This window comes from Rhinolophus sinicus, linkage group LG01, assembly GCF_036562045.2.
Source record: "Rhinolophus sinicus isolate RSC01 linkage group LG01, ASM3656204v1, whole genome shotgun sequence".
Lineage (NCBI taxonomy): Eukaryota > Metazoa > Chordata > Mammalia > Chiroptera > Rhinolophidae > Rhinolophus > Rhinolophus sinicus.
Window position 1 is genome coordinate 115,125,056 of NC_133751.1, and position 21,849 is coordinate 115,146,904.

At 37.4% G+C, this 21,849-nt stretch overlaps 1 protein-coding gene across 2 annotated transcripts in view; it reads left to right on the forward strand.

Moving 5' to 3' along the window:
• The window catches only part of CNTNAP5 (contactin associated protein family member 5), an 807,958-nt gene that overhangs the window by 622,689 nt on the left and 163,420 nt on the right, over positions 1–21,849 (forward strand). For both annotated transcript variants that reach the window (XM_019749551.2, XM_019749552.2), the window contains exon 14: positions 19,537–19,693. In XM_019749551.2, coding sequence (XP_019605110.2) covers positions 19,537–19,693 — 157 coding nt within the window. The remainder of the gene's footprint in view (positions 1–19,536; positions 19,694–21,849) is intronic.

A 21,849-nucleotide genomic window follows, 5' to 3' on the forward strand; every position in this document is an offset into this window, starting at 1 on the left:
CGAGCCTAGTATAGACGAGCCAGCAGTAGCACCACTGGGGAGAACTGCTATCTCAATTGCAGGAAGATGCAATCACCATGCATGACATGGATAAGTATGTGAGGGTTACACTGTCAGTGACTAGAACTAAGCTGGAACAGGCTGAGAGTGAACCCAGATTGGCTTCAAGTAAGGAGTTTGTGGGGGGAAAACTGGAGCAGGGTTCTAGGAGTGACTTCTTAAGCAAATGCTAAAATGCCTGCTATAACTGCTTCCACTTGTGGGCCAGCAGATAGATAATTAGTCAGGTCCAAACAGAATTTATATTTCTCTTTATTTTCCTCATCCACCTATATGCCTCTTTATTTATGTTTACAACCAGATTGTAGATACCTTGAAAGCAGGGCCATCATCGATCATTCTATTTACTTCCTTATGATCCCTACAGAATTTTTATGTGGTTGATATCTAATTTGTATTTTATCAGTTGTTGTCATCACAATAAAGCTCTAGAGCCAGTTGCAAAAGCTCTGTGGCATACAACATTCAGTGCTTGTACTCACGTTTGTGCCTCAGGTGGGAAGATGTGCTTCAGGTGCCACATTCTGAGGCCCACGCTGGAGTGGGCTGTGACTGGGACATGTTCTCATGGTCGTGTCAGGGAAATTCCTCAGGGTCAAATGGAAACATGCGTGCCTCGTAAGGTCTAGACCCTGAACTGACATATCGCCATTTCTGTCCACATCCCAAGTGGCAAAGCAAATAGTGAGACTATGTCTAATATTAATGGGGCAGGGTTGTTTGCTATTCCCATTGATCCACTATAGCGTGTATTTACTGATCACCATAAACATTTTTGAAGTCATAAAAGAGACAAGAGAACCCAAACTCTTCTTTTGGGCATATTGAGTTTACCAGAACTAAGGCTATGAGCACACTATTTGTAAACTTTAGAAATAAAATAGAGACAATCGGTGACAACGTGTGCTCCACAAAGTAGAAACATGTCTACAAATTTACAGAACTTTGCAGCACTGTTCTTGTTTTGTTTGGAATTATGCTTGAGCTGTTTGCCGCAGTGAGAACAGGGCAAATTCTCTTGGCTGTAGCTATTGTTTCACTGGGAGACTGTTGTGCTTACTGCTTCCCAGGTTATCCACACTTTAATTTAAATGTTGCAAGATTAAAGAATGATCTCGAAGTTGAATTCTGTTCAACATCTCATAGTCATTAAGTCATGAAATCGTGCAGCTGTACGGCTTCATGTTTTCTTCTGAATTTCTTATATTAGGAAAATTATAACTTAAATCAAGTATTGACAGGTTGGGTTGATACCTAGGTGTTCGATAAAACTTATTGTGATTTTTCTCTCCTTGAACTGTGGGTAACATGTAAATGTGTCACTGGAGGGAAACTCAGAGTCAGGAGGGTGTGCTTCAGATGTGCTCATTAGCAAAATTCCTAGATTTGACCTTTGTGATGTTTTAAATTCAGATATAATACTTTTCTGAAACTGTTCACAGAGAAGTTAATATGAGCTCAGATTTCTGAGGTCAAAAGTGAGGATGAGGATATTGCTCCTCTTTCGTCTTCTCTCTCTCTCTCTCTCTCTCTCTCTCTCTCTCTCTCTCTCTCTCTCTCACACTTCCTCCCCAAACTCAAATTCCCTTTATAAGTCTACAATGTGCAGAGTTTGTTTTCAGCTGTCTTTGATTCCATTTTGAGAATTCTTTCCCAAGTTTATTTTGCATTATCACCTTGAGGATAATTAGAATAATAGGAACTTATGGGCTGGCAATCTAAATAGGAGGTAAAGTGCACCTAGAAGTTTCTGCATTGGGGCCCAGCACTGGAGAAAGAGTGCTAGCCTTTGACTTCAGCGCTGCTCTGATTAAGAAGGAAAGGGCCTGGCTGTGCTGAAATGACCTGAGGGAAGTACCCTGGTAAGGAGTTATTATGGACAGACCTCAGGCTACATAGTACCCTGTGTAGGGTGCTATGCCAAGTAGTGTAAATGACGGTCCTGCATAAGTTTCTGTCTTAATTTGTTTGTCAAATACTTTAGCCATTTTAAAACTTGGGGAACAATGAGGTCCTAGTAAACGGCATAAAAATCTCTGAGTAAAAACTCAGAAAGGCACTGCACATTTAAAAGGAAGTCCAGCTATAGGGTATACACTGTACCTCTCAGTTTGCATGTTATTTACAACAAAATCAAACACTCATGGTTATCTCCTTGAAACCTGGGTGGGGAAATCTGAAAAAGTCCTAGCAAGAAATGCTAACATTAAATTATTATTATTGTGGCATTATTATTGTGTATAAATCAATAAAAAGTTAGATATTTTTATTTATTGTGTTGTCTTTATTTTAGCGAATATAAAAACTTATCCAACACTTGCGATTTTTAAGTTATTTCTTATCACTTAAATCCACCCATACATATTTTTCTGAAAGGCCCTAAGTTTTTCAATCATGAATTATATTCCCACGTATCACACCACAGAGGCATAATATGAGTTCAGCCCAGAGACTCTTGGGCAAGAATTTCTGGATTCATATTCTGACTCTGAACTTTCTGGAGTCCAGCCTCGTCACAGTTATTTAATCCTTCTCTTCCTTCTCTATCTTGAAAGTGAAGGATGATAGTACCTACGTAACAGGAGAGTTATGATTATTAAATGGGTTAATGTATGCAGAGCATGCTAGAATACTGCCTGAAACCTGCACATGCTCAGTAATGTTTCCTACGGTCATTTTTATAAACCTCATGATAAATATGATTGGCCTTTGTTTGGTGATATTCTATTTGGATTAACAAAGGGAAAATGATCACCTCCTGTTGCCATTTATTGCCATAGGCTGAAGTCATTCACTCTGAGCTACATACTTGCTTAGGAAGACTTTTTGTTTATTTATTTTTAAATGTATATGTAACCTGAATTTCCCCAAACCTTGATTGTATATGACTTGAGGTCACAGGACAATAATAATTCCAAATGCATAGTAATAATACAAATTAAAGCAGTTCTTCAGTGGTGTTTTCTATATCCTGCGTACTGGAGACCTCAGTGCCTCTGAGGCCTCAAGGTCTGCTGCAGAGTTCCTGGTGCAGTCCTCTAGGGGTACCGACACCTCCCAAAATTCTTCTCCTGGCCGCTTTAATGGAAGTTCTTGTGATGTATGTCACTGCTGGGGCTGTGTATGAAAACACTGCTTCCTTTCCAAGGGGCTGGCCTCTGAAACCCTAGAGCCTTAGGCCCCCAGAAGCACAAACTGTGCGGAGGTTTCTTTCACTGTGGATCGACCCATGGTGTAGGCAGCTGCAGGATGCAACTACTCTTCCCCATTCTGCTCTGTGTGAGGTCACCTGACTGTCAACCCAAAAATATTGTGTCCCCCAGGCTAACACACACGCACACCTCAGACTCCTCTGTTAATCAGAAACTTCTCATGATGTAGATCTGTGGATTGATAACCCAATTTTATGCAAGAAATTGAGATTTCAGAAGTTTAAAGTACCGATCCATTAAGTGATCCTAAGTGTCTGTTTGGCTCCACGACAGACATGTATCTTATCCGTGCCTGCTCATCTGCTTTTGAGTAGCCTTTGAGTGTTAGTGAAAATACACATTGTGAGGCCTGCCTCTGCAGTGAAGTCAGAATTTAAATCCCCAGGATCCCTCCAGCGGAGATACAGGATGTTATTTATGCTTCACCAATCAGACCACTCATCTAAGGCTCTGACTGGGAGGTGAGCACTGGGCAGCAGGCTCTCCGGGGAAATTCTGCTCTGCTCTTGCAGGCACCACAGAAACATCTCTCTGCGGGGTGACAGGGCTTGCTGGCCTGAGATCCTTATAGAGAAGAGGCTGTGGTGCCAGCAGCATATCTGCTTCAGCTGAGTAGGTCTCCTGATGTTTGATGGATCTGGTGCAGCAAACTAGGCGGGTTCCCTCATCAGGCTAGTTTGGCAACATGGTTATCCCATTAACCTAAAGCTCATTTCTTCCATGGCCATGGTTCTGTGCAGCCTGGTATCTTTCTAATAAACACCTTTACCTAGAAATTGTCAGAGTGAATTCTTAGTTTGCAACAAAAAAACTGACTAATGTAAGTTCTATTTTGCCAGTTTTTACTACCTTTTTTTTTTCTTTTTTTTTTTTTTTCTGTTAAAACTTCCTATTAGAGCTTCCTCAAAATTTTGAAAATTGCTGTTAAAAACTTGGGGATAGGGTGATATCAGCATTATGGCAGAGTAGAAGACCTCTTTGTATCCCCTCTTAAACACAAAATATTGCACAACTGTAATTCAACAAAGGATCCTCTTCTCAACACACAAACACATCTGAGACAGGTGGGAGCACAGGAATGAGCAGGGAAGGTAGAACAAGGGGCGGGGCAGAGATGGTGGCTGCCTATACAATTCAGAACATGCTGCAGGCCCCGCTGATATAGTAGTAGTGGAGGAGTCTGGTTGCAGCTCTCACACTGTGTCCTGGAGAATAAGAAGGGCAGAAGCAACATTCCTGCCTGAAAATTCAACTCCCCTTGCATCAAATCCCTTTGGCAGGGGTGGAGATGCGGCAGACTTATGGTAGCAATTGCTTTCAGAGAAGCAAAGCAGCTAGTGATGTCCATTGCTGGCAGAGAGGCAAAGCAGCTTGTGGTGTCCATTGCTGGTAGAGTGACAAGGTCATTTGAGGTATGCATTGCTGGCAGAGAGTCAAGGCTACTTGCAGTAGCCATTGCTGGCAGGAAGGCAAAGCTATGCGCTTGCAATGGCCATTATTGACAAAGAGGCACAGCTGCAAAATTATGATCTACCTCCTGTACTCACCCCATTGCAGTGGAACCTGGTAGAGGTTGGATTTGGTTGAGGCAGCTGACATGCCTTGGTTAGCACAGTGTGGCTGGTAGCCATTGGTAACAAGCAGGCAACACCTGGAGCGCACAGATCCAGAGCCCCATCATCCGCCATATCCCGTACTGGGAGTGGTACTCTGAGACTAGGACAAACCGGGTACAAAGGGATGACCACCACCCTGGGAAATATGTGGCATTTTCCAAAACTTAAGCCCCACCTCCCCACCAAGATTCTGGAGGTGCCAGTGGTTCAGGTAAAGCAAACACAAGAATAAACTGACTCCATTAGGTAATGGGTATACCAGAAGATGAAAGGGAGCATGGGACAGAGAGTCTATTCATAGAAACAATTGATGAGAACTTCTAAAATGTATGGAAGGAGTTAGACATTCAAATACAAGAATCCAATAGAACATTTAACTCTCTCAAACCAAAAAGACCTTCTCCAAAACACATTATATTAAAATCGTCAAAGGTTAATGACAGAGAAAGAATTATCAAGTTAGCCGGGGGTTAGGGAGTAGGGAGAGAATAACCCACAAAGATATGCCATTAGATTAACATTAGATTTTTCAATAAGAACCTTCCAAGCCAGCAGAGAGTGAAAGGAAGTATTCAAAATATTGAAAGACAGAAATGACCAGTCAAAATTAATATATCTAGCAAAGTTATACTTTAGATATGAAGGAGAAATTGAGGTTTATTTCGAACAAAAGCAGAGAGGATTTACCACCACAATCCTGCATTACAAGAAATGTTGAAAGAGTTCTTTTACTGGAAACAAAAGGACAAAAGTGTATGCATCTTTGCATAAGATGATAGACAAAGCAGGATGATGCCACTTTACTTCAGAATAGGATGTTAAACAATTATACCATAAAATTTAAAGGGAATACAAGCATTAAAAAATAAGTATAACTACTGCAATGTGGTAATGAACGCAAAACACAAAAAGGAATAATTTGTGACAATAACAACATAAAAGGGAAGAAGAAAAGGACCGAATGTATATGGGTGAATGAAGATAAGTTGTACTCAGAAAAAAGTTCATTGTATATATGAGACATTTTATAACAAACTTAATGGTAACCACAAAACAAAATCCAGAGCTGAGACACAAAACATAAAATAAAGAGCAATTAGAGAAAAAAAAAAAATCATAGGAAACCATCAAACAGAAACACAAGGGAGAAGAAACAATGGAGATACAGAGAAACCAGAAAACATAAGATAAAATGGCTGTAGTAAGTCCTCATATATCAGTAATCACCCTAAATACAAATGGATTGAACTTACCAATAAAAAGGCACAATGTTGCAGGATGGATTGAAAAACAAGACCCAACAATATGTTTCCTTCAGAAGACTCGTCTCAGCCCCAAAGACAAACGCAGGCTCTCAGTGAAGGAGTGGAGATTATACTACAAGCAATGGCAGCCAGAGAAAAGCAGCTAGAGCTGTACTTAGACAAATTAGATTTCAAGATTTTTTTTTAAAGGTAACAAGAGCAAAGATGGACATTTTAGAATGATTAAGGGGACAATTCATGAAGAATATATACAACTTATCAGTGTATATGCACCCAACTTGAGAGCACCAAACTATATAAAGCAATTACTAACAGACTGAAAGGGAGAAAGCAGCAAATATAACATTACACCATAAAAAAATAGAAAAATAAGAACAAACAAAGCCCAAAGTCAGTAGAAGGAAGGGAATAATAAAAATCAGAGCAGAAAAAAATAAAGAACAGAAAAAAAAAAAAAAAAAAGAAAGTAGAAAAAGTTAATGGAATGAATATCTGTTTTTTTGAAAAACATAAATAAAATTGACAAACCTCTAGCTAGACACACTAAGGTAAAAAAGAGAAAATAATCAAATAAAACCAGAAATGAAAGAGAAGTTACAACAGATAACACAAAAATGCAAAGGATTGTACAAGAGTAATCTGAAATGTTATATGCCACAAAATTGTACAAGCTAGTAGAAATAGACACATTCTTAGAAGTATACAACCTTCCTACAATAAGTCATAAAGGTTTAGAAAACCCAAATAGACTCATCGCTATCAAGGAAATTGAAACAGTAATTAGGAACCTCCCAAAAAAGAAATATCTGGGATTAGATTTATTCACTGTTTAATTCTACTAAATATTCAAAGATTTAATACCATTCCTTCTCAAACTTTTCCAGAATATTAAAGAAGAGGGAATACTTCCTAACTCATTTTATGAGGCCAAGATTACCCTGATACCAGAAACAGAAAAGGACATCACACACACACACACACACACACACACACACACACAAAAAAAGACGAAGAAAAGAAAATTGCAGGCCAATATCTTTGATGAACACAGACGCAAAAATCCAAAACAAAGCACTGTTAAATCTAATATAACCAAACATTAAAAGGATACTATGCCGCTCAGTGCATTAGGTTTGTGAAATTTCCACCGCATAAGCGCACGGTGGAAAATTCACAAACTTAATTGTCCGAATTCACACATCATGATCAAGAGGGATGCAAGGAATGCAAGGAGGTTTAACATCTGAAAATAAATGCTAGAAAATATGTTAACAAAATAAAAGATAAAAACCATATGATCGGACTTCCGGAAAAATGGCAGCGTGAGGTGAGCCTCTGTAAAGCTCCCCTGGAATTTACAACGAATCAAACAACAAAAACTCCACAAAGGAGTCCCTGCACAGCACACAGGCAACACGAAGAGGCCCACTACCGACTGAAATCACCTACAGGTGGGAGATTCGCGCGAGTGGAGGGAGGAGGAGGAAAGGGAGAAGCGCGCGGAGACGGAGACGCGCGGGCGCAGGACGCAGACCCAGCTCAGTGCTCCGAGCTCGCTGCTTCCCGGAACTACCGCAGCTGCGGGAGAGGGAAGAACTCGGACTGCTAGGGCTCCGCCAGGGCTCCACAGGGCTGAGGGGACAGCATATAACACGGCTGAACCCAACCCTCACGGCAGAGACCTCGGAGAAAAGACTGAGGGAAGAAGGCTGAAAACGGTGGTTTAAGCCCGCACTGCGCAGAGAACGGAGCCTTAGGCACTGAGACTAGCCGCCCCCTCCCTCCCCTCCCAGAGCTCGCCCCGCCCCCACCTGCCTGGTGCTAAAAGCGAAACAGTAGCAGTGTCAGATCAAAACAACAGAAAATTTGCTGTTTTGAGAACTGTGGACTGCAAACACAATTTCACAGCCCAACTAGTTCCAGCAAAGGGGAGAGAGCTGTGGAAGCAGGACGGGCTGTGGTGGTGGTTGCCGCCATTGCTCTGGGCCACCTCTCACAACTCACCCCGCCCCTGACCCCACCTATCTGGGCGGATCCCTGCAGGAGTAAACAGAACTGCTGAAACCTACGGGCTCTGAATCAGGAGCTGGAAGAGCTTTGGAACATCAAAAGCTCTCCGCATACCCACGGGCACACTGCACCCTGTGACCTATACGAACTATTAACAGAGGAGAAGCCCGTCTCCCAGGGAATCCCCCCATTGTGTGAGAAGTTGGAATAGTGCAGAGAAAACATAGCACTACTGTGTGGGAGAAGGAAAATAAGTTGCAGTTGGAGAAATAATAAAACATTCTACCAACAAGTACTGGCAAACAAAAGAAAGACCGCTTTCTATCAACCTGTTGCAGAAGCCACTCCTGTAGATGTCTAGGAAGAGAAATAGTAAACCAGTAATCGCCATGAATAACCAAGGCAACAAGATAGCTCAGAAAGAAAGTGAAAAATCTCCAGAGAAGGCACTTAAAGATACAGAAATATGTGACTTAAATGACAGAGAATTCAAGATTGCAGTTCTGAAAAAACTCAACGAGATACAAGAAAACACAGATAGGCAGTTAAAGGAACTCAGAAACTCAATCAAAGTACAGCATGAGCATTTTACAAAGAGATTGAAATCTTAAAAAGAACCAAATAGAATTTCTGGAGATTAAGAACTCAATAGAAGAAATTAAGAATGAAATAACCAGCTTAGGTAGTAGAGTTGACCAGATGGAGGAAAGAATCAGTGACATCGAAGATAGAAACCTGGAAATGACACAGAGAGAAGAAGAAAGAGACTTGAGACTTAAAAGAAATGAAAGAACTTTACAAGAACTTTCTGACTCCATCAGAAAGAGCAATATAAGAATAATGGGCATACCAGAAGGAGAAGAAAGAGAGAAGGGAACAGAGAATATATTCAAACAAATTGTCGATGAGAACTTCCCAAATTTGTGGACAGAACTGGACCCTCGAATCCAAGAAGCAAATAGAACACCTAGTTACCTCAATCCCAACAGGCCTTCTCCAAGGCACATTGTATTGAAGCTGTCTAAAATCAACGACAAAGAAAGAATCCTCAAGGCAGCCAGGGAAAAGAAGACGGTAACTTACAAAGGAAAGCCCATTAGATTATCATCAGATTTTTCAGCAGAAACTCTACAAGCCAGGAGGAGTGGAACCAAATATTCAAACTATTGAAAGAGAGAAATCATGAGCCAAGAATAATATATCCAGCAAAGATATCCTTTAGATATGAAGGAGGAATAAAGACCTTTCCAGACATACAGAAGCTGAGGGAATTTTCTAATACACGACCTGCACTACAAGAAATACTAAAGGAGGCTATTCGACCACCATCAACAGGGACAATTTGTGGCAACCAAAACTCAAAAAGGGGAGAGTAAAGGCCTGAACCGAATATGGGAATGGAGAAAGTAAGCGTGCTGAAGAAAATGGAATACTCTAAATATCAAACTTTCTTTTACATAAACTTAAGGGTAACCACTCAAAAAAAATCCAGAACTGAAATATATACTGAAATAAAAGAAGAAACAGAGGGAAACATCATAGAATACCACCACACAGAAATAATAGACAACAACAAAAGGCAAAGAAACAATGGAGACACAGCCTTACCAGAAAACTAAAGATAGAATGACAGGAAATCCTCACATATCAATAATCACCCTAAATGTAAATGGACTGAACTCACCAATAAAAAGGCACAGAGTAGCAGATTGGATCAAAAAACTAAACCCAACCATATGCTGTCTCCAAGAGACACATCTCAGCTACAAGGACAAGCATAGACTCAAAGTGAAAGGGTGGAAATTGACACTCCAAGCAAATGGTACCCAGAGAAAATCAGGTGTAGCCATAATGATATCAGATGAAACAGACTTCAAGGTGAAAAAGATAACAAGAGATAAAGATGGACATTTCATAATGGTGAAGGGACTGTACAACAAGAAGACATAACAGTCATCAATATTTATGCCCCCAATCAGGGAGCACCGAAATACACCAAGCAACTACTAACAGAACTAAAGGGAGAAATTGACCAAAACACAATTATACTAGGGGACTTAAATACATCATTGACAGCTATGGATAGATCATCCAAACAGAAAATAAATAACGAAATAGTAGCCCTAAATGACACATTAGATGAAATGGACATAATTGACATTTATAGAGCACTTCATCCTAAAACATCAGACTATACATTCTTTTCTAGTGTACATGGAACATTCTCAAGGATAGACCATATATTGGGACATAAAATCAGTCTCAACAAATTTAAGAAGATTGAAATCATACCATGCATATTCTCTGATCACAAGGCTTTGAAATTGGATATCAACTGTAAAAAGAAAGCGGAAAAACACAAATACATGGAGATTAAACAACATACTTTTAAAGAAGGACTGGGTCAAAGAAGAAATTAGAGGAGAGATCAAAAGATACATAGAAACAAATGACAATGAAAATACATCCTACCAAAATTTCTGGGATGCAGCGAAAGCAGTTTTAAGAGGGAAATTTATCTCATTACAGGCCTATCTCAAGAAACAAGAAAACTCCCAAATAAATAACCTCATGTTACACCTTAAAGAACTAGAAAAAGAAGAACAAGTAAAACCCAAGGTCAGCAGAAGAAAGGAAATAATAAAAATTAAAGCAGAAATAAATGAAATAGAGAACAAAAAGACAATAGAAAAAATTAATGTGACAAAGAGCTGGTTCTTTGAAAAGATTAACAAAATTGACAAACCCTTGGCTAGACTTACTAAGATAAAAGAGAGAAGACACTGATTAACAAAATCAGAAACGTAAAAGGGGAAGTTATCACGGACACCACAGAAATACAAAGGATCATCCAAGAATACTATGAAGGACTATATGCCACCAAATTCAACAACCTAGAAGAAATGGACAAGTTCTTAGAAACATATAGCCTTCCAAGGCTGAACCATGAAGAACTGGAAAATCTAAACAGACCGATCACCAGTAACGAAATTGAATCAGTCATCCAAAACCTTCCCAAAAGCAAAAGTCCGGGACCAGATGGCTTCACTAGTGAATTCTACCAAACCTTCAAAGAGGATCTAATACCAATTCTGCACAAACTCTTCCAAAAAATTGAAGAAGAGACAGTACTCCCTAACTCATTTTTTGAGGCCAACATTACCCTGATACCAAAACCTGGTAAGGACAGCACAAAAAAAGAAAACTACAGACCAATATCTCTAATGAATACCGATGCAAAAATCCTAAATAAAATTCTAGCAAATCGAATACAACAATGCATTAAAAAGATTATTCATCACGACCAAGTGGGGTTCATCCCCGGGCACAAGGATGGTTCAACATCCAAGAATCCATCAATGTGATACATCACATAAACAAAATAAAGGACAAAAATCATATGATTATATCAATTGATGCAGAAAAAGCATTTGACAAGATACAACATCCATTTATGATTAAAACACTTAATAAAATGGGTATAGAAGGAAAATACCTTAACATAATAAAGGCCATATATGACAAGCCCTCTGCTAATCTCATAATTAATGGAGAAAAACTGAAGCCCTTTGCTCTACGTTCAGGAACACGACAGGGATGTCCCCTATCACCTCTGCTTTTCAACATAGTGTTAAAGTCCTTGCCAGAGCAATCAGGCAAGAGAAAGAAATAAAAGGCATCCAAATTGGGAATGAAGAAGTTAAATTATCACTCTTTGCAGATGACATGATGCTATATATAGAAAACCCTAAAGACTCCACCAAAAAGCTATTAGAAACAATCAACGAATACAGTAAAGTTGCTGGCTACAAAATCAACGGACAAAAGTGTATGCATCTTTGCATAAGATGATAGACAAAGCAGGATGATGCCACTTTACTTCAGAATAGGATGTTAAACAATTATACCATAAAATTTAAAGGGAATACAAGCATTAAAAAATAAGTATAACTACTGCAATGTGGTAATGAACGCAAAACACAAAAAGGGATAATTTGTGACAATAACAACATAAAAGGGAAGAAGAAAAGGACCGAATGTATATGGGTGAATGAAGATAAGTTGTACTCAGAAAAAAGTTCATTGTATATATGAGACATTTTATAACAAACTTAATGGTAACCACAAAACAAAATCCAGAGCTGAGACACAAAACATAAAATAAAGAGCAATTAGAGAAAAAAAAATCATAGGAAACCATCAAACAGAAACACAAGGGAGAAGAAACAATGGAGATACAGAGAAACCAGAAAACATAAGATAAAATGGCTGTAGTAAGTCCTCATATATCAGTAATCACCCTAAATACAAATGGATTGAACTTACCAATAAAAAGGCACAATGTTGCAGGATGGATTGAAAAACAAGACCCAACAATATGTTTCCTTCAGAAGACTCGTCTCAGCCCCAAAGACAAACGCAGGCTCTCAGTGAAGGAGTGGAGATTATACTACAAGCAATGGCAGCCAGAGAAAAGCAGCTAGAGCTGTACTTAGACAAATTAGATTTCAAGATTTTTTTTAAAGGTAACAAGAGCAAAGATGGACATTTTAGAATGATTAAGGGGACAATTCATGAAGAATATATACAACTTATCAGTGTATATGCACCCAACTTGAGAGCACCAAACTATATAAAGCAATTACTAACAGACTGAAAGGGAGAAAGCGGCAAATATAACATTACACCATAAAAAAATAGAAAAATAAGAACAAACAAAGCCCAAAGTCAGTAGAAGGAAGGGAATAATAAAAATCAGAGCAGAAAAAAATAAAGAACAGAAAAAAAAAGAAAAAAAAAGAAAAAAAAAAAGAAAGTAGAAAAAGTTAATGGAATGAATATCTGTTTTTTTGAAAAACATAAATAAAATTGACAAACCTCTAGCTAGACACACTAAGGTAAAAAAGAGAAAATAATCAAATAAAACCAGAAATGAAAGAGAAGTTACAACAGATAACACAAAAATGCAAAGGATTGTACAAGAGTAATCTGAAATGTTATATGCCACAAAATTGTACAAGCTAGTAGAAATAGACACATTCTTAGAAGTATACAACCTTCCTACAATAAGTCATAAAGGTTTAGAAAACCCAAATAGACTCATCGCTATCAAGGAAATTGAAACAGTAATTAGGAACCTCCCAAAAAAGAAATATCTGGGATTAGATTTATTCACTGTTTAATTCTACTAAATATTCAAAGATTTAATACCATTCCTTCTCAAACTTTTCCAGAATATTAAAGAAGAGGGAATACTTCCTAACTCATTTTATGAGGCCAAGATTACCCTGATACCAAAAACAGAAAAGGACATCACACACACACACACAAAAAAAAAAAAAGACGAAGAAAAGAAAATTGCAGGCCAATATCTTTGATGAACACAGACGCAAAAATCCAAAACAAAGCACTGTTAAATCTAATATAACCACACATTAAAAGGATAATATGCCGGTCAGTGCATTAGGTTTGTGAAATTTCCACCGCATAAGCGCACGGTGGAAAATTCACAAACTTAATTGTCCGAATTCACACATCATGATCAAGAGGGATGCAAGGAATGCAAGGAGGTTTAACATCTGAAAATAAATGCTAGAAAATATGTTAACAAAATAAAAGATAAAAACCATATGATCATGGCAATAGATGCAGAAAAGGCATTTGACAATATTCCACATCCCTTTATGATTAAAAAAAAACAACACTCAATAAAATGGGTATAGAAGAAAAGTAATTCAATCTAGTCAAGGCCATATATAAAACACCCTTAGCTAATATCATACTCAATGGCAAAAAACAAACAAAAAAAAAAACGCTTAAGATCAGGAACAAAACAAGGATGACCACTCTTGCTTCTGTTAATTAACACAGTACTGGAATCCTGGTCAGAGCAATTATGCAAGAAAAAGAAATTAATGGAACCCACATTGGGAAGGAAGAGCTAAAACTGTCACTGTTTACAGATGACATGATTCTATATATAGAAAATCTGAAAGACTCCACCAAAAATAAAAAATAAAACAAAACCAAAAAAACAACAGTTAGAAATAATTAAAAAATACACTTAAGTTACAGGACATAAAAGTAATATACAAAATCTATTGTATTTCTGTGTATTAACAATGGAATATCAGAAAGAGAGATCAAGAAAACAATCCCATTTACAATCACAAAAAAAAAAAATGAATAAAATACCAAGGAATAAACTTAACAAAGGAGGTGAAGGACCTGTACATGAAAAACTACAAGACATTGTTGAAAGGAATTGAAGGAGACACACAAATGGAAATATATTCTGTACTCATGGGTTGGAAAAATTAACGCTGTTAAAATGCCCATATTACCTAAAGCAATCTATAGATTCGATACAATCCTTATCAAAATCCTGATGGCATTTTTCACAGAAATACAACAAAATATCCTCAGGTTTGTATGGAACCATAAAAGATGCTGAATAGCCAAAGCAATCCTGAGAAAGAAAGAACAAAGCCAGAGGTATCACATTCCCTGACTTCAAACTATACTACAAAGCTACAGTAATCAAAACAGCATGGTATTGGTAGAAAAACAGACACAGTGACCAATGGAATAGAGAACCCAGAAATAAACTCACACATATATGGACAACTAATTTTTGATAAAAGAGCCATGAATATACAATGGAGAAAGGAAAGTCTCTTCAATAAATGGTGTTGGGAAAATTGGACAGCCACATGCCAAAAGTATGAAACTAGACGGCTATCTTTAGTACACAGAAATTAATTCAAAATGGAATACAGACTTGAATATATGACGTAAAACAATAAAATACATAAAAGAAAACAGGAATTAAAATTGAACTTTGACTTAGGACTTTTTGTGAACTTGACCCAAAGACAAGGGAAGTAAAAGGAAAAATAAATAGGTAAGACTAAATCAATTTAAACCGCTTCTGGACAGCAAAATAAACCATCAAAAACAAACAAACAGAAAGAAAGGCAACCAACCAAATGGGAGAAGATATTTGCAAATGGTACCTCCAATTAGGGGAGAATATACAAAATATATAAAGAGTTCACACAACTCAACAACAAATAAAACAATTTGATTAAAAGAAACTGGGCAGAGGACCTGAATAGACAGACACTTTTCCATGGAAACATACAGGTAGCCAACAGACATATGAAATGATGTTCAACATCACTATTTTATAGGAAAATGCAAACCAAAGTACAATGAGATACCACTTCACACACTTTAGAATGGCTATTATCAAAAAGACAAGAAATAAGAAGTGTTAGAGAGGATGTAAGAAAAAGAGAATCCTCATACACTGTTGGTGGAGATGTAAGTTAGGCAAAAACTATGGAAAATTGTAGGGAGGTTTCTCAAAAAATTAAGAATGGAAGTATGATATCATCCAGCAATTCCTCTTCTGTGTGTTTACTCAAACAATATGAAAACATTTATTAGGACACAACCTAAGTTTCCACTGATGGATGATTGGATAAAGAAGATATGGTATATATACAAGATGGAATACTACTCAGCCATAAGAAAAATGAAATATTGCCATTTACAACAACATGGATGGATCTTAAGTATATTATGCAGCGTGAAATAAGTCAGATGAAAAAGGACAAAAAAATATGATTTCACTCATATGTGGAATAGAAAACAAAAGTAACAAACAAACTAACAAAAATACTCATACGTAGAGACAACTGAATGGTGGTTACCAGAGGGGATTGAGGGTGACAGAAGGTTGACGTGGATAAAGGTCAAATACATGGTAATGGAGGAAACTAGACTTTGGGTTGGGAGCATGCAACAGAGTGTACAGATGTCAAATTATAAGCTTGTACACCTGAAAATTATATATGTTACTAATCAACATCACTCATATACATTTAATTTAAAAAACAAAACAAAACAAAAAAAATGGTGATAGAAATCAGGAAACGCCTTGATTTACTCCAGGCGTTTACATTGACCGTATGCTCTTCTCCACGCAAATTCCTCCCTGCCTTTAAGTATTGATCAGAATGTATCTTTTTTACAAAATTCTACCCTGACCACCCTAAAATTGTAGCACCCAATTCTTCACAACACAACTTACCCTTACATGGTCTAAAGTATTGTTTCTATAGCCCTATGCTTTTCTAAATACTGAAATTATTTAATTATTTTTATTGTCCACTCCCCATAATTACATTGTACATATTTGAGGGCATGTTTAACTTGCTTGTTTATTTGTTTTGGTGTTTACGTGAATTAGCCCAGGTGTCTAGAATAGTTATGGAGTACTGTAGATCTTCAGCAATATTTGCTGGATGAATATATGTAATATGTATATAAAATTACATATACGTATATATTATACTGAAGATCTATTATATATTATAATATACATATAATATGTTATAATACACATTATATATTATACTATATATGTATATAGTATATAGATATATACAGTGTATATGTATATATAATATACATTATATATATGTGGTATATATATATCACATGTAGTATTTTTATATATATATGTAACATATATAGTATATATGATGCTTTGTTCTCTCATTTTTGAAAGAACTTTCTATCAGGATAAAATAAATTCAATTTCTCCAATGGACCAAATTCACAGCTAGGGTATAGATTCTCTCCCTACCTACATCTATAGAGTCATGAATTAAGGCCAATATGTCCCACCTTTAATCCTCAGTTTCCACATGTGTTGTGCTCCATCTAGTACTCCACAGAGAATGAAACATAAAGAGAGGACATCTGACAGGAAAATTTAGCAGCCAACCTCTGCTTTCAAATGTGTGTGTGTGGGGTGTGTGTGTGTATGTGTGTGTGTGTGTGTGTTTTCTCTTTTCCCCCCTTCCTTTCTCCTTGACCATTAACAGTCAATCAGTTAAAACAATTTGCAGCCTGTATCGTATTGGCAGACATGAGAAGGGGGCAGCAAACTTCCGTGGTATAAGACACTGCTCAATTCAAAACAATACAAAGCCTGTGGCTGCTGATGGGACTTTAAGGGGCTTAAAGCACCAAATGAGAATTGGTAAAACTACTAGAAGGTGGTACATGTACCAGAGCTCTGCACAAATTGGTTTTCCAGAACTCATACCATTAATAATGATGTTGTTAATATGATTACAACCTTGGCTTAGCCCATACACAAAAATAGTCCATGGTAACATTGAACTTTACTATTTGATATGGATTCTAGATTATGGGGGAGAGATCTGGGCAGCACTAGATGAAGGGAAAGGTAGAGAGATACTTTCTCATTTTTTGGACCCAAAGCCAACATGGGCAAACATATTCAAGCACACAATGGTTTACCCTTGTGTTTCCTGGACTTACACACTGAGTAGATCCACCTAAGCTTACCCCAGTCCTGAAAGAGCTTTATGCCCTGAATAAACCCACCATCTCTCTAGGCCACTTGTGCAGCTTATGTGAGTTAGGATTTAGAACATACGTGTCCAAACTTTTTTCAACGTTTTTTACCAAGGGCCATACGTGGTAAAATACACAAACTGCCAGGCCACTCGAGGTGAAGTATGTATTGCCTCACCTGGTTTATTAAAGTAAACTAAATATATTTTTGGAATTTTCTGCGGGCCAATTAACAATGGATTGCGGACCGCAGTTGGCCCGCGGGCCGCAGTTTTGACACCCCTGATTTAAAAAACAAGCAATTCATTTGAAATAGTGCTCAATGATTTATAGTTGTTTGAAAATAGGGAAACGGATTCACCATTTATAATAGTTCTTTCTTTAAAAAGACACTGGCTAACAGACATCTCTAACTGGAATTCTAGCTTTAAAAGATAACAAATGGGCTTGACTAACATTTCAGGCAGAAAGAAGAGTAACATTTCCCGTCAGTATACTCCTTCAGGCTGCCTGCCCCTGGTAACCAGCCCTAAGATACTTGTGGTTTTCACAGCACCTTCGCCATCTTTTTCTCATGACCTACATATTCTTGGAAAATCCACATTGGCATTTCTCTTCCTTCATGCCTCAGTGAATTTCATGGGACATTAGCAGTGAAAGAAATTCAGGGAAAGTTGCTGCTATTTGTATAGATGCATAATTTGTCAATTATATGTTTGTAAATCAGGAGCTGTATAAAAATCAAATCCTGACTAAACAAAATTTCACCATAGTAGCATGCTCAGAATATATTATTATTGTATTGTATTATTATTCTACTTAAAATGGCAAATTATAAAAAATGGACCCTAATGAATATTTCTTTCATTTTCAAAACATATATTAAGTGGCTGTTATACACGTATACTCAACAGAAACAAAACAGCAATTTCCAAAGGGAACCTAGACCTAACCCCATTCAGCCTAATGATGTATTGAGCATCTCCACCTTTGCACACACTTGTGGTTTTGGATACATTATCATCTTATGGATAATAATTTAATATACTGAAGTATTCCCAGTCATAAAAAAACAAAAATCTCCAACGGATTTTACAAAATTTTTCATGGGAAGAAATTGACAAAGACAAGTCTCAAAATCAGTTTGCAAACCAGAAATTGGAGGTTACAGACCAACCTTATATGTGTTAAATACGGTGTTCAGAAGGATTGTTTTCCATTTGGTATTTTCAAAAAAAATATATTTTTTGTGTCTATATATTAAATGTTTTGCTCTGAAATCTGGCCCACTTTACTCAGTTGTGATACTTGTCTGATTTGGTAATCATTTAAGTTTGTAATTCTGCCTCTGAACATTGTGATTAATCAATATCCTACTAGTAAATACTTTCCATGAATGTGTTGGTTATATGTGCATATGTATATAGACATAGATATCTGTAAATATACAGAGGGCGCCAAAAAATGTATACACGCTTTAAGAAAGGGAAAAAAAAAAAAACGATTAAAATGTAATACTCGATATAAACCAATAACAAAAGATGAACACAAGTCACGTTTGACTTCTGCAATTACAAGAAGTACTTAAAGTGGTTACCATCAGCATAATTTCAATGCAGTTTTTTTTTCCATTCTTAAAATGTGTATACATTTTTTGGCACCCTATGTATATGTATGTATATATATAAACATGTATAGATATATAGATATAGAGAGAAAACACAGAAAGAAATAGAGAGACAAAAAGAAAGAGAGGGAGGGAGGGAGGGAGAAAAGGAGGGAGGGAAGAAGAGAGAGAGAGAGGGAGTGACAGAGAGAGAGAGAGAGAGAGAGAGAGAGAGAGAGAGAGGAAGAAAGAACAGCAGAGAGGAAGGATAGATGTGTATTCTTCAAGACATTTTATTTTAGTTTCTGTGCTACCTGCTGTGCTATTCCAGGCTTGCTCCACTCTGACCTGTGAAATCCCTTGTTTTCTAGATGGAGTGCCATTTACCTGGTGGATTGGGCGGTCCAAGGAGAGGCACCCTTACTGGGGCGGTGCTCCTCCTGGAGTTCAACAATGCGAATGTGGCCTGGATGAGATTTGCCTGGATATTCGGCACTTTTGCAATTGTGACGCTGACAAGGATGAATGGTAATGGGAATCATGATTTCTGCCGTTGGGGAGGAAGCACGTTAATAGACACATAACATTTCTCCTAAGAGACAAGAACATGGATGAGACGTTCAGTATAAACTTGGGCTCCTTAAGGAATGTGATAGTTTTTAACTGAAAATTTCCAGTGCTAGTACTTTTACGGCTTTTACTGACGTTTGTAACATAAAGCACTTTGTCCCATTATCGCCTCCTTATATTCTGAACCAGCTATTTTAAACAAAGAAATGATATGTAATATTTAGCTTTGTGATTTAGTCAGTGTTTCTCTAATGCACGGAGTATAGGTTTTAGGAGAGAATGTTGGCGACAGGGATGTGTAATTTATACAGACTGTTTTTTCATTCTCGCTCGCATTCCCACTGATGTTTCAATCACCAGCCTACCTTATTACCACCAATAAAAATATAGCAAAGGGAATTTATATTTAATGAGCATCTATTTGATCCAATAACAACCTATTAATTCCTTATAATTTTCTCAGTTTTTCGTCTTAAGGTTGAGGAATGTGGATTGGAGAGAAGTTAAATAAATTTCCCAAGGTCACACGCATTGATTGGACAGATCCAGAATTTGAACACGGGTATAGCTGAGGCCAGATTCTCTCACTCTCCCACACCAAATGACCTATCAGATACCGTTTACTTTCTTTCCCCCATGTCTGTAACATCTACTTTTCCTTTGTTCCCCAGGTGAATGGCTTGTTTTTCACTGTATTGATTACAAAAAATAATGCACACATCATACACATCATTTCCAACCCACTTTTTTTTTTTTTTGTATACTCACTTTTTTAATAGTTATTCTTGGCAGTGCTTTTTATAATTTTTTTTTAATTTATTTTTTAAATTTATTGGGGTGACAATTGTTAGTAAAGTTACACAGATTTCAGGTGTACAATTCTGTAATACATCATCTATAAATCCCATTGTGTGTTCACCACCCAGGGTCAGTTCTCCTTCCATCACCATATATTTAATCCCCCTTACCCTTATCTCTCACCCCCCACCCCCCTTACCCTCTGGTAATCACTAAACTATTGTCTGTGTCTATGAGTTTCTGTTTCCAACCCACTTTTGTTTTGACAAAAACAAATGCGTTTGAATTTAACACATCCTTTAGTTTTGGCTTTGTAATTCTGCTTGCTTCATCAAATGCTGATTCATAGAATTAGGAATTCCTAAGTAAAGCTGCTTTCAACCCAGTTGAAATGTATTTTCAGTACTTTTCTTTCACTTTTAAACAGGAAGAACTGTTTCAAATGAAATTTAAGGTTGAGTCAAAACCTCATTTTGGTGAGGAAAGGACCAAATCTTTGTTTCCATCAGATTCTACTAGATAGACTACTCTTTCATAATGCTGTAGGGCTGCTTGGGCCCCAAGGCAAGTTACTTGGGTGCCTTCTCCTAATCTAGAAATAGTCACATATGTTAATTCAGATGAAGTTGACTGAAGGTAGGATGGAGTCCCCGTTTTTTGCCCTCCCCCCTTTACCCTGCAGTGACTTCCATCATAGTATTATGGATGCCTGCAAATCCAATGTCCCTAATGGAGACTATGTCTCTTTTAACATTATGTCCCTCAAGACCAACTCCTGTACAGTAGAAATTCAGTGGTAGTTAGATGGATAGATGCATTTAGAAGACCTTTGAGGAGAAGAAGTGATCAAAAAATGGCATCTATAAACTTGAGAGCTGTATGTTGAAGGGTTACACAGTTGTATTGCCAGGAAAACATGTTCAAAATTCTCTGCAACCAGAAGCTTAAATTTACTCTTTTCTTAAATTGTTTAAATTTCCTTCATTATACAAGATATTATAAATTTATAGATGCACAGACTTGAATGGAAACATCTTCATTTTGTTGTGTATAATCATTAAAGTTGTTATTGGAAGTAGAATATGGAAAGTTATTTGGAAGAGGAAGTGTTTTCCTAATTACCTTCAACTCTCACTCTTTTTATTTCGGGGTGAATTTTGATCTTTGCTTACTGTTTCATTCGCTATGGTGTAGCCCTTTCATATAGAGCCCTTTCCCTACTGCTTCATGCCTTCCCTTTCTAGGGATCAACTGAGCAGGGCGGAGTTTAATTTGCTGAACACTGAGAGGCAGTGGTGGAGAATGACATCACATCA